This window comes from Protomyctophum bolini (genome assembly GCF_963924005.1).
Source record: "Protomyctophum bolini genome assembly, chromosome: 1".
Taxonomy (NCBI): Eukaryota; Metazoa; Chordata; class Actinopteri; order Myctophiformes; family Myctophidae; genus Protomyctophum; species Protomyctophum bolini.
This window is the reverse complement of record NC_137862.1, coordinates 45,000,390-45,015,602: the sequence shown is the minus strand read 5'-3', so window position 1 is coordinate 45,015,602 and position 15,213 is coordinate 45,000,390. Positions and strand designations below refer to the sequence as shown.

Sequence of the window (15,213 nt, the reverse complement as noted above, 5' to 3'; positions counted from 1 at the left end):
AAGCTCACGTGTCGCATCATGACACAAACTTGTAGATCTGCTATTCATTCTCAAATAACCTGGTCGCTTTTGGGCTTGTTTTTATAGACCTGCTTATTTCTCTCACACAATCTGGCAACACTGCAGCCGATCCGATGTAAACAAAAACAGAATGAGAATGCTATTCTCCATGTCCACTTGTTGCCGAAGGTGGTGGCGTGTAGGAGCAGTACATTTACCTGTAAAAGCCCTAACTATTAACTTTGTTTATTATTGTTCGGGGGTGGCGCACGCGTCTTAAAACACATTCAGGAAATATGCGGATTCGGACATCCACACAGTGGCGCAAAAGTTGCGGTTTCATATTTATCCACTTTGGGACCCGGTTTAAAAAATTAACGGATTCATTCAACGTTTTGGTCGGCAGTGTGTAGATGAAAGGTCAAAACGATTAAAAACGTATGCGGTTTGACTGCGGATCGTCTCCGTCTAAACGGGGTCTGAGAGACAGACAGATTAGATAGATAGATACATACTGTACAGACAGACAGACAGACAGACAGACAGACAGACAGACAGACAGACAGACAGACAGACAGACAGACAGACAGACAGACAGACAGACAGACAGACAGACAGACAGACAGACAGACAGACAGACAGACAGACAAACAGACAGACAGACAGACAGACAGACAGACAGACAGACAGACAGACCACAGCTACTGCGTTAGATGCCAGCAGTTCCTCGGGACTCATGGCGGAGAAGTAGGCGATGTTGGTCAGAGTATAGACCAGCGTTACCAAGGGAATGGAAATGTAGATGGCACGAGGTAGGTTCCTGGACAAAAACAACATCACACCGCATTATATAACATACAGTATAATATCATAATAATAGTGGTTCTCAAACGTTTTCATGTCAAGGAACCCTATCTGAAAATATGTTGTGCCAGGGACCCCCATACAAGATTTAAGTTCCAAACTTTTAATTACACAACTTGCTGTTGCATCGGGATGCGTTGTGAGCTTGTGTAGATATATAGGGTACATATATAGGGTTAAAGTTGTTAAACTGAAGTTCATGCCATATTAACACATTTAGCAAGGGACCCCATGGAATCCCCTCAGGGACCCCTGGGGATCCCCAGACCCCACTTTGACTACTACTGATATAAGATAACACTATGTGTTTGTGTTATTATGTACAGTATATCTTTAGAGTGTGTGTGTGTGTGTGTGTGTGTGTGTGTGTGTGTGTGTGTGTGTGTGTGTGTGTGTGTGTGTGTGTTCTTACTTCCTGGGTTCTACCACCTCCTCTGTAACGTAGTTTAAGAAGTTCCAGCCACTGAAGGCGAAGGAGGCCTGCAGAAAGGCCAGAGCGATCTCTGGTACCGACGGGTCAGTACTGAACTGGAACGCTACACTGGGACGCAATGATTCATAGGAACCTGGACAGACAGACAGACAAATCATCTGTCATCAAAATGTACTTAAAATATATCATACTAAAAGTAAAAGTAGTCATTGTGCAGAATGTCCCATATTTAAAGTTTTTAAGTGTTTAACATTTGCGTCGCAACGCATTGTGATGTATGTTTTAATGTATGTTTTTTAATAATAAACAAAATCGACAAAGTAACTAGTAACTACAGTTTTCAAATAAATGTAGCAAATAAATTGTAAATTCCTACTATTTGGTGCCATTTCAGCCTAGTACCTTTTTCAAAACATAATATTTGTCCAGCTTAATGCATTATTCAAAAAATGTCCATGTAAATTTCCATTGACACTGTAACAGGGGGGGACAAATGTTGGATATAACAGGGGGGGACGGGGGACGACGACATTCTTATGCTAAAAATGGCCATTACTCCTCATGTAATGAAGAATATGGTATCACATTGTGAACACAGAGTAAGATTTTAATATATTTATCAACCATATTTTCTAATAATAATGAATATGTATCAATTTCCTCTATAATTAAGCGTAACAGGTGGCACATTTATGGTTGACCTTAGCAGTAATGCAACCTAAAACATTGAAAAAAGGCAAATGAAACAGTTATATTTATTCTTGTGTAGTGTTTCCTATTAAAAATATATGCTACTTCTGAAGTCATTTGGCCAGAGAAATAGTCTGGGGACATTTACCGGTGGATTAACAATCAGCGTAACAGGGAGTAAATTGAGGGACAAAATTGATTTAAAGTAGTAAGTAGTACTAGTAGTAGTAGTAGTAGTAGTAGTAGTAGTAAAATTACATTTATCGCATTAATAACATTTGGTGAGAAGCATTAGAACTAATAAGATTTCAAAATTTAGATTTTGTTTGAATTTGATTCGATATATTTGTAACTGAGCTGAGAAAGCTGAGAAAACATGCGGCGGACATGGCATTTTAGCATACCTCTACTCAAATCAAAAAGGGATTATTTTATATTTATTTCACTCTGAGGTTCTATGGTAGAAAACCTTTAAAAGTATAACATAAGCTCTTTGGAATTAGTGTCTTTGCTTATTTTACACAAGATATGCTGTATTATGCCCTGGGGAGACAAACAGCATCGAATACTAGGAATGACCACCGGAGTAAAAGTACAATATTGCCTCTGAGTCTTAAATGTAGTAGAAGTAATAAAAAAGTACTGGAAATCGGAAAGACTCAAGTAAAGTACAAATAACTAAAAATTGTACTTAAGTACAGTACTTAAGTAAATGTAAGTACAGTACTTAAGTAAATGTACTTAGTTAATTTACACACTGATCATTGTGAACTAATGATCGTACTTGACCCGCAGGTTTAACCTTTGTGTAACGACCACTAATGGCCAGCAGGTGGCAACATTGTGAATGAATACATTGCTACTTCAGTGTATTGAACAATACTGTATTTGACAAATGTACAGAGCATTCTTTAGATTTGTTATACGACACACATATAGTTTTATTCCCCATGCAAACCAACTACGCCCAACAATGCCATGGAGTAATTCCACCATTATCCATTATTATTTGCTGTGCATAAAACCTTTCTCCCACATATTAAAGATTTATCTTTCCTTTTGTTTGTTCATGTTAAATGATTTACTCATTGGTTGTTTTATATATTAATCACATAATGCTTATATAAATGTACTTTGTCACAGGACACATGGTGACAATGACTATAATGACAAAATGCACAAAGCAAGAAGGACACCATGCAGGCTGAACGTGGTTTTAATTAGCAGCCTGTAAGTGTTAATTGCCATTGGTAGTGTAAAATGTACACCACCATTCCAACTGTAAGTGCTTTCTGGCACTAGGCGATCACCCCAGCAACTAAGTCATCATATATTATGCCCACAAAAGGTTGCCACCCCTTGAGATACAGGCCTAATACCAAGTTGGCTTTAGGATTTATATATGAATGACGTATTGCACTATACAGCGGCTATATAGCCTGTTGTACTTTGACACAGCAGGACAAAAGACATTTTTAACGTTTTTAGCTGCTGGTGTGAGATCACCCAGCACCAGTTGGTATTACCAACTGTGTGTGTGTGTGTGTGTGTGTGTGTGTGTGTGTGTGTGTGTGTGTGTGTGTGTGTGTGTGTGTGTGTGTGTGTGTGAGTGAGTTGAGTGTATGCACGTGTGCGCGTGTGTGAGAGTGAGTGAGTGAGTGTTTATGCGTGTGCGCTTTACCTCTACAGATCTGGACCAGTCCCACCATTATGATGAGACACAGAGCCAGCAGCTTCGCCACGGTGAACACGTCCTGAATCCTGGTGGCCCAGCGCACACTGGAACAGTTCACCCAGGTCAGAAACACTGAGACACAGACACACACACGTCAGAATTTGTCTTGACTTCTTGGCTAACCCTTAACATGCGTTTTCTCTGCATAACATTACTCATTACCTCAAAATATAAACAATTTTCATCTATAATGATAAATGCAGACATGCCAGGATGACAACATTGAACAAAATGCTGATAATGCTCAGATCAAAGCCTCAGCATATGGACTGGCTGTGGTGTTAATTGATCATAGCTAGAGCAACAGGTAGGATGTGTGACTGTATGTTGAGTTGTGAACATATGTGATGAATGTGATGGCAGTTAGAAAGTTCCCAGTTTCTATGATGTATATACTATATACTGTAGTCATAATTATACAATCATACATCCCATACAGTAAGTGTACAGCGAGGAGAGAGATAGAAAGAGCCTGCCTGCCTGGTTCATGTCCATAACTAGCATTGAAGACATTACATTATAGGGGTGTGGGGGCCCTGGGGGACTATGGAGGTGTGATTTGGCCTCTGCTTAATTGTTTGGCAGGTGGTTCCATTAGTCTTAACTAATTTATCCTCTTTATAGTAGAATGGGACACACACACACACACACACACACACACACACACACGCACACACACACACACACACACACACACACACACACACACACACACACACACACACACACACACACACACACACACACACACACACACTTGTAAATCTCTCAGTTAAATGAGCTTGGGTCCTTGAAATGAAAAAGGTAGAGAATCTAAGAATATCGGAACACACAGTACCAACCACATAGTCTCACGTAGCCAGACAACTATTCCACAACCTCCTGAATGTTATATAGAGTCTGGAACTACACCTCCTGAATGTTATACAGAGTCTGGAACTACACCTCCTGAATGTTATATAGAGTCTGGAACTACACCTCCTGAATGTTATATAGAGTCTGGAACTACACCTCCTGAATGTTATATAGAGTCTGGAACTACACCTCCTGAATGTTATATAGAGTCTGGAACTACACCTCCTGAATGTTATATAGAGTCTGGAACTACACCTCCTGAATGTTATATAGAGTCTGGAACTACACCTCCTGAATGTTATATAGAGTCTGGAACTACACCTCCTGAATGTTATACAGAGTCTGGAACTACACCTCCTGAATGCTATATAGTCTGGAACTACACCTCCTGAATGCTATATAGAGTCTGGAACTACACCTCCTGAATGCTATATAGTCTGGAACTACACCTCCCGGAATCCGAGCAAGGAAGCTGCCATTTCCGTTCATGAAAATAAATGATAAAATATCTTTACATTACTTTTTTAATATACATTTATGTTAAGCAGAAATATATATGCTTTGATGACTTTGATTTATATTAGGATAAATGTGTGCGAATGTAAAGACTGCTCATGATCAGAGCTTCCGTGCGCCAGACTGTATGACGGAAGCATTTGAAATTTGCCGGAGGCAACAGTCTGCCCTCTGGCTTCTCCTATCACTGTGGAACTTCTCAACCATGCATGGCCACCGGCACAAAGGACTGACCCAGTCCGTCAGTACTGGAAGGACGAAGCTGTGTCAGCCATGATGATATGACCACCAGGCCTCATTGTGCTCACCTCCACACCCACACCATCCTGTTTAGACTTGTCCCCTATTTACCTTTATCTATAGGCTGCATACTGCTAGGTGCTGCAGATGCAAATAAGTTCTACACAGTAGGCCCAACGGTTATGTTCTGCATGACCACTGCAAAAAAAAACAAATAATAATAATAACTAGAAAAGTCGCAATTTTGAAAAATTGCAAAGTGTGGTTAATATGAATAATAATAGACAACTATTTGTAAGTAAACACTCTTTAGTTGTATGCTTTAGGCTAGGCTAGTTATTAGCCTAGGACTCCTGCTTGTAGCAGCTTTGAGAGAAAGGGGTGGTGGGGGCTGGTTAGTTATGACCCCAGTATTTTTAAACCCCGGCTGGTCAAGCCCCTAATCACTACAACATGTATAGTACGCTCTGGCAGCAAGCCAGTTGGACCATGGGTCTCTCATACTAACACACACACACACACACACACACACACACACACACACACACACACACACACACACACACACACACACACACACACACACACACACACACACACACACACACACACACACACACACACACACACACACACACACACACACACACACACACACACACACACACACACACACACACACACACACACACACACACACACACACACACACACACACACACACACACACACACACACACACACATTATTTATGTCCACATAAGCGATACAATACAAGGACAAAAATATTTACAAGGTGCTGTACAGAATGCAATCGGACAAATTCCCATACACCCTTCAGGGGTACAAGTAACAGCGTCTTCTCCATATTTGGCGGCTACCAATAGTAGAAGAGATTGCACAATTCTTTGCAAGCCATTTAGCTGCCTTTTTTTGGCATCCCAAGTTTTTTACATTGGTCATAAAAGGTTTCTTCTAAGCTAGAATCAAAGGTGCAGTCAGGTCACTTCAAGGATGGAAACTGATCTCTTCTCTTCATTGACAACAACAACATCTGGTGTGTTGGCAGAGAGATGTGCAAACATTTCAGTATTTTCAGTACAGAGTTGAAACATGGAAGGTTTGACACAGACAGTGTAAAATGTTTAGATATGTCCTTTGTTATGAGATCAACTATTCTGTCGTGACTCGTGGCGTGCTACTGTATGTGAAGCCCTTTATAGGCATGACAGCCATTCAGAATGTGTGGCATACTTACTGTAACAAGCCCTGTGGTGTTATGCAAGCAACGACACACACACACACACCTCGGAGGGTAAACTAAATATCTCAATGTGATTGTGACCATAAAGGGGTAGGGCCAAGGGGAGAGACGGGATTGGTCCAAAGTAGTGTTGTGTCTGCTGGGATGGCCATGTGCTCGCTGTGTGAAACGGCACACAGCTGCACACACTTCCACATAGCGAGTCTAAATCATGAGACTGAGCTCAGACAGAGTCTCGGATACCGCAGATCTTATAATCCAACGTTTCCTGCTGTCTGTCACTGTAGGACAGAGGAGGCGGTTGTCACTCTCTCCATCCATCTGTCCTATATCTGACTGACAGACAGGTTTATGATAGTCTCCTACTGTATGCTGTCTCCTACTTCATGTGTGAATGCGTGTTGTCATGTGTAATTTATGCATGGCTGGTGTGTGTGTGTGTGTGTCTGTGTGTGTGTGTGTGTGTGTGTGTGTGTGTGTGTGTGTGTGTGTGTGTGTGTGTGTGTGTGTGTGTGTGTGTGTGTGTACATCACATGTGTGCGTCTGTGTCAAGTCATGTGTTGCATACAGTACATGTCATTGGTCTTGTGGTCTATTATGCAACTGCAGTCTAATTTAGCTCTGGTCCATAGCACTAGAAGGACGTCACAGGTGGACGGGTGTCCGAACTGCCCAAAGCCCTCCTATGAGACACAGACTGAGTAGGAAAAAATGGTGGTGTTTTATCATGAACATTAGTGAGGACCAATTATATGAAGAGATGTTGAAAAGTGGTGAAGTGGTCCTTTAACGCTATGGGACTTTCAAGCCTCTGCGCATCACAGGCTCATCTTCAGTAAAACAAATAAAGAGTACACGTTTGTTATTACTCACCAAAACAAAGGCGGTTTAGTGGCGTTAAATGCCCTCTTTCCTTAGTGGGAGCACTCTGACAGTAGCATGAGGTGACCTGAGGCCGTTTCTAAAATGTCTTCTGAATCAGTAAAGTTTTCTGAAAAACCTATCACTATCAGTGATGCTCAAACTTTGATTAATGTCAAGGACCCCCCAAATTATTTGTATTCTGTATTCAAGATTTTCTAAATTTTTCAAGAACTACCAGATCTACAAGCTCATAGCTCACATGCGGGAAACGCTAAACTGAATAGCCAAAGCAATAATGGTTAAAACGATAATGCTATATTAACTATACTTTTTAACTAAAATGACACAACATGCTTACCCATACCCGGTATTAACTGAGCTACATATTCCTCCATTAGGAGACCCAGAGGAGGAGGAAGGAAACAGCTACTGAATTTTTGCCAAAAGGGTTTTGGTGGCACCGGGCACAGCTCTGTGATCAACCCCCAATCCCCCCACGCCCGCCGCCCTCTCCCACATACTGTTTTATAGTAGTAGCCTGGCTGAGAGGGTGTAATGTGCATTTCCGTTCCCTCTCTTTCTCGGACCCCCCCCCCCCCCCCCCCCCCCAATCCCCCCTACCCCTCCATCCACTCTCTCTCTGTCAGGACAGGACAGGAAGGGAGGAGGTGTGTCCATTGTCTTTGAGGCCGTTGACAGCAGCAGGTAAATCAGGGAGAGGGACAGGGCCCCTGGCATGTAAGGGCCACTCCACACTAGAATACTAAACTAATCGCTGCCTTTGGAGGCTCAACAACACAATTCACCAGAGACGTACCGATCTGAGAGAGAGAGCTGCAAAGTGAAGCCCTATAGCTGCTCTCACCGTACGGGGCACTGGTTCTGGACTGGGTCAAAGTGAAGCCCTATAGCTTCCCTCACTGTACGGGGCACTGGTTCTGGACTGGGTCAAAGTGAAGCCCTATAGCTTCCCTCACTGTACGGGGCACTGGTTCTGGACTGGGTCAAAGTGAAGCCCTATAGCTTCCCTCACTGTACGGGGCACTGGTTCTGGACTGGGTCAAAGTGAAGCCCTATAGCTTCCCTCACTGTACGGGGCACTGGTTCTGGACTGGGTCAAAGTGAAGCCCTATAGCTTCCCTCACCGTACGGGGCACTGGTTCTGGACTGGGTCAAAGTGAAGCCCTATAGCTTCCCTCACTGTACGGGGTACTGGTTCTGGACTGGGTCAAAGTGAAGCCCTATAGCTTCCCTCACTGTACGGGGCACTGGTTCTGGACTGGGTCAAAGTGAAGCCCTATAGCTTCCCTCACTGTACGGGGTACTGGTTCTGGACTGGGTCAAAGTGAAGCCCTATAGCTTCCCTCACTGTACGGGGCACTGGTTCTGGACTGGGTCAAAGTGAAGTCCTATAGCTTCCCTCACCGTACGGGGCACTGCTTCTGGACTGGGTCAAAGTGAAGTCCTATAGCTTCCCTCACCGTACGGGGCACTGGTTCTGGACTGGGTCAAAGTGAAGCCCTATAGCTTCCCTCACCGTACGGGGCACTGGTTCTGGACTGGGTCAAAGTGAAGTCCTATAGCTTCCCTCACCGTACGGGGAACTGGTTCTGGACTGGGTCAAAGTGAAGTCATATAGCTTCTCTCACCGTACGGGGCACTGGTTCTGGACTGGGTCAAAAGTGTGTCTCCGACATTTGGCCCAGACCGGCCTACCACAACCGGCACACAGATACTCGCCCCACTCCGTCGAGGCACAAACAAACAAGCCCTAATAATACCACCACTTTCACTGAAAAACATGTTAATGATAATTACCGTAATGATCCTAAAACGTTAAAATTGGTCAGCACACCGGGCCAGTCAATTCCGTCTCTCACTGTAGGGGCACTGGTTCCCAAACATGGGATCCACACTCATTTTGGGTCGTGGTCACCTTTTCATGGGTCGCGATTCTGTTGTTTGCTTTACCTTTCCTACAATTTTTGGGGGATTTTCTGATATTAAAACAATACAATTTCAGAGATTTCAAATATTAAAAAATAAAATAAAATAGCAGATCTATAAACAGACACTCAAACTGAAAATGTTTGGGAAGTCGTGCAGGACAGCTAATAGTGTTAAGGCTTAAGACGGATGAAATAAATTCTTAGCGATGGAAAGCATAAATTCCTGTGACTGAAAAGTGTTATACAGGGAAGCTTGACATACTGTACAGTAGGCTATAGAACATAGATGTTCTTTTTATAGTCACTCACACCCCAGCTTAATGTTGATACAGTTACACACATGTACTGTACACCTGAGAGCTGCCTAGTGCAAACACAGGCTTTTATGAGTGGCGTTTCCTGACTTTCTTTGATTGGTCTGACCCACTTGGGGCACTGATTTACTTTAAGTACAATTTAGACATGATGCCAGTGTGCAAGTATTGATAATATGTAACCAGATTTGACTGAGGGCCTGCCATCGTGCAACCTCCAGCTTTTCACTTTATTTTTATGAGTTAACATCACATGCAGACTCTTCACATACGAGAGCATGTCTGAAATAAGTGTCAGAGGCTCAGAGCTGGAATTGACATGTAAATATGAAATAAATGCTTAAAAATGTAGCTAGGTGTAATGTTAGAGACCACAGAATTGAACCTTTCAAGCCTGTTTTCTCAACTCGCAGTTTCTCTGCAAGACATTACTCTATAAACCATGGGCTAGATTTTGAAGGTGCGTTTTACCTATTACAGTAATATGAGCTGGGGGCGTGAGGTATGTCATATTGCAATTTTAAGCATGTTAAGAAGCGCTTTCGACACCCCGTGGAGTGCGCAAAACGGCCTTGAATTAGTCATGGGAGTGTTTAAGGCGTGTTTGAGAGTTACCCAATCAACATGTCCGTACTATTTTCTTTACCAGTCAGCTGATGTCACATACGGAATGCGCACTTTGGGGATCGTTATATTACATTTCTTCAGGCTGGCACCATAGAAGACATGACATATGACTTTGTCACATTTGGGTTAATTATTCCTATTGCACTGCATGCTGTCACCTTTATGCCTCAAAATAAGTTGTTTCTATTGAGAAACACCAGTAAAATTATATTTTAATTTAAATTATAATTATATTATATTTGAAATGAGTAATGAGTTGAATGCCTGGTGCGTATGCCTGTGATGCGGTATGGTCCCGTGATGGTATGGTCTTCGCTCGTAGCATTTTATTGAAGAAGACTTGACTCGAGTGTGATACAGCGTATGAAAGCAAACTTCCCAAGGATTATGGATATGTTTTTGTTTTTTTTTAAGGTTGAGAAATGAAAGAATTATGGCCGTTTCTAATCTCAACATTTTAATAAAAAGACGCAATAAAAAGACGCTGTTGCCATGTCTCAGAGAAACAAGTAAATAGGTCTATAAAAATAATCCCAAAATAAGCGCATATAACAGGGGTCTGTAACCTATTTTAAATGAAGTGCCATGTTTTTATTTTCTAGATAGTGAGTCTGCTATATCCAGATTAATTTTAATGACACCACATTAAAATAAAAAACATATTTTGATTGTCCACAAATATTCCATCTTTTTAAATATTTTCTTGCACATTGTTATAATGATCATTATATATCCGCCTGCAGTCAGAGTTCATAGTTTTAATGAATGAATGTGATTCATTGTGAGCTGGTAGATCTGCTATTTTCAAAAGTAAAATTTTAATTACATTTTTGTATTAGCCGTCCTTAGTTGGGCAAATGCATTAATCTGGGGATCCTTGACATGGGAATGTGCTGTGTGAGGATCACTGGTTTAAACAACATTAGGAGAAACCTTTAGAAACAAGAAAAGCAACCACAACTACCAATATTTACAAGCAACTTTACAGAAAAAGAAGCTGCTTATAATAAACAGACTTGGCAACACTCCAGCAGCGTCCCAGAGCCGCTCAAGTGTAAAATCAAACAGTGCTTTATATTTTCTTTTTGCGTTTATGAGGTGCCTAGACCCACGTCTAATCGTTATGCGCAGGTCAAGGGGCTTAATAGCAAATTGCGCAAAGCGAAAATAATTAACATATGGACACTCCCACAATGCTAAAATATTCAGCAACGTCGTATTCCATATGTGTGTGCGTTCAACACGGGACGATAAGGCTTTCATAATACGATTGTGCGCAGAGCGAGGCCAATTTATGTATTACCACATGGTAAAACGCACCTTCAAAATCCAGCCCCATGTCTCCAAAACTGGTGGGTAAAACTGAACAACCAATATGTCAATTTGAAGTTATGATTCCCTGCTTTCATAAGACATGAATCAAAAAGTCAAATTTGGTCACATAGTGTATGTGATTGGTATGATCACATTGGAATAGGCCTGCCCTCCATTTAGTTAAGGATGTACAGTGTAGCACTTTGTTCTCTCCTTGTGTTTGTACTACACAGCTCTTTTCTCAATTAAATAAACATGACTCACACACGTTCCGCACACAGTCTGGGGGTTCACCCACCGTTCCACAGAGTGAAGTCAAACGGATGTTTTCTCCAACCTTATAGTGGACACTGGCCCCAGTAAAGTGCCAGTACAAAGGTCCACAGGCCAGCCTTGTGCCAACTGGAACACACATCGTTCAGATTTACTGCCAACAGGCAGGTGATTCTTACTTTGTTGGAAGCATAGTGTGGACGACAATGGCTCATGGTGTAGTAGTACATGCATGCATCAGTCTTTAATGTTTTTCAGGCCAAGGACCGCCGTAGCTGGGAGAGAGATTCAGGGACCCCCACTACATATTGTATACAATTATGTTGCAAATTAGACTTTTTCAGAGATTTCACAAATAGCTTCATATACTTGTTTGACACATGATCTTTCTAAGACGTTGAGTCATGTTAATGTGTATTGTCAGACATGTACTGTAACCACTTCAACCCTCAATTTCTCCTCGAACTAAAATCTGTTCACCACAAAATAATGGTTGATCTAGAAGCTCACAATAGCCTGGCTCCATGCAGCCCCTGAATCGCTATCCATGCCCATTAAACAAAAAAGAAAAAAATTGGTTAATGGAGGGAGAAAATATCCCAAAGAAAGCGAAGACCCCCTAGGGGTCCCAGACCCCCTGTTGAAGACCCATGGTTTAGTGGTTAAGAAGACCTCCACCTCCCACGTGGTGTAATAGTGGTTAAGACCCTATTTTTCTGCTAGTCTATAAGTCAAGATCAAACCCAACCTTAATCTTCTCTCTCGAACGTCTCGCACTCAGCTTTTTGTCAGTTTACTTACTGTATATATTTTCTCCTTCAACCCATTTTGAGGCAAATTCAGTTGACCTACAAATACAATACACTAAAGTTTGTAGGCAACTTGAAGAGACACACTTGAGAAAAGGGAAGTCCTGAGAGACTGTTGTATAACATCAAAGCTATGAGTCATCTCTCTCTCTCTCTGTATATAAATATAGTCAGTATATGACTCAGTGCCAGAGGGAGAAAGTGGTAGTAATCGCTGTGACAGAATACTATTGAGGAATTCCAGCTTCAAAGCCACAAGCATGAACATGATTATAAAACCCACGTGTTCCAGAGGAGGGCAGCTCAGAAGGAAAGGGCTTCAGGCCAAACCGTTCTCATGGGAATCCTCAAAGTCCATATTATGCTCTTTCCCTCTCTTTTTAAGGCAAACAGGCAAAGCGGTAAATGTCTTTGTTGAGACAGACATTTTGAAAAGCTGAGAGGGAGACATTGCATGGCAATTCGTAGACAGTTCAAAACAACAATGGTGGCAGTAACATTAGCAGATATAATTGATGTTGCTATTGAAGCCGTTTTGAAAAGACTCGAAGGAATAATGAGGTGAAACAGAATTGAAATTCAGGCCGAGTGTTTGGCTATTTAAACCCCAAAGTCTCCTGAAATAGGAAATACATCACAGAGTTCAGTGCTACACCAAAATCAGCGACTTTTCTAATAATTTTACTGGCTAGTTAGTCAATTAGCAGGTTAGCTGACCAGTGGCTTGACAACGATTTAAAAATGCTTTACTATTGCTATTGGTTAGGGGAACTAATTGTTCCCCTAACTCTTGTCTTTGGCAACGGCCATCTTGGAAAGTGGCTGCAATGGGAGCACTTTCAGACTGATTAATGAAGTGAAACAACATGTAAATTCAGGCTGAGTGTCAGTTTAAGGGAGACACAGTGTATGGCAGACACACAAGTAGAGTCTCTGATGCAATTTGATCCTATTCCTGGGTGTCCCTGCAGGTTCGCGTACTGTCCAGTGCAGGCCTTGCATGGTTTCCTCCTCCATCGATGTGTGAATGTAATGCACAATCTATATGTAAAGCGGGTGCAGTACTTAGTTTAGACAGTTTTTGGTTTAGACTAGTCATTGGTTAGACCAGTCATTAGTCCTACAACTACAATCTATCTCAAACCCTCACCTCCCACGGGGCAGCACACCTAAACCTAACCTTAACACAACCACTGACTAGTCTAAACTAAGTATGCACCCCATGTAAAGCACCTTGGATAAAGACACACACACACACACACACACACACACACACACACACACACACAAAGTGGGTGTGTTCAGTCATGTGACTGAACCGGTGCTCTTGGGTCACACTGGTCCTATTCTTAGAAATATACATGTGCACTATAAACGGATTCAGACCGCTGTGCACACACTGGTCAGCGGGAACTGGACAGAACAGGCCTCGTCCACTCACACACACGAGCACGGGTGTGCGCACACACGCACACACGGGCAAACTGTGTCGTGTTTTTGGGGGTCATTTCAGGTGACACTCAAAGTACATGCAGCAGGGGACGTTCTCAGGCAGAGGAAAACATTAAGCCATATAATCACAGTCTAGCCAATTCCTAGAGGCTAGAGTGAATGAGAAGTCACACAGCTGCTGTGTGTGTGTGTGTGTGTGTGTGTGTGTGTGTGTGTGTGTGTGTGTGTGTGTGTGTGTGTGTGGCAGAGAGAGAGACACAGACAGACAGACAGACAGGACAATTCTTTACCAATATTTTTATCCCATGATTTTGTAACCCATGCAGTGCAAAATACTTTGTTTTGAAATGGTTTAAGCTGAAATACTAATAGTATTATTTCCATTGTGGTCCTCCAGAGAGCAGTCTGCATTACACCTCGCAGCACTTTGTAAGTCACTCAGGATCAGCACGTGTGATTCGTACCAGTTAAAGGCCCAGTGGGACCTCCGAGGAATGCTCCCCATTCATTAATTAATCCCCCTCGTTCAACCCTTATTCTGAAGAGCCAAAACCTGCGACCGGTTGTTACAAATGCTACTTCCACTGTGTGTGTTGTCGGTCCCAGTGGGACCACATCCGGACCAACCGCTCGGCGATCAGAATGGCTGACAGCGACCATCACAGCGTTGGCTGTATAGCGCTCTAGGGCTTGTAGTTTGGTAGAGGAGACGGGCGTATAGGGCTCTAGGGCTTGTAGAAAAAAAAATAGCAGATCTACATGCTCACAAACGCGTCTGCGTCGAGTGGGAAATTGCCGGGATGGTCCCGCCCGCTTCCCCATCCCTGGGGGCAGTGGGCGTCACGGGCAACCGTGAACACAATACACAAAGGAGACACGCCCTCTCATTAGCGGCATGGCACAAAGGCTGGCACCATTATGTAGTCTGACACACACACACACACACACACACACAGTGATGTGTTCCAATTCCGTCCTGATATCTGCATTATGAAAATTCACGCACGCACGCAC

At 42.6% G+C, this 15,213-nt stretch overlaps 1 protein-coding gene across 1 annotated transcript in view; it reads right to left on the bottom strand.

Annotated features, from left to right (window-relative positions):
- slc7a10a (solute carrier family 7 member 10a) overlaps positions 1 to 15,213 on the bottom strand; it is a 114,851-nt gene that overhangs the window by 6,901 nt on the left and 92,737 nt on the right. The window contains exons 5-7 of the mRNA XM_080780545.1: positions 3,669 to 3,794; positions 1,277 to 1,430; positions 697 to 820 (exon numbers count right to left, since the gene is read on the bottom strand). Coding sequence (XP_080636671.1) covers positions 697 to 820; positions 1,277 to 1,430; positions 3,669 to 3,794 — 404 coding nt within the window. The remainder of the gene's footprint in view (positions 1 to 696; positions 821 to 1,276; positions 1,431 to 3,668; positions 3,795 to 15,213) is intronic.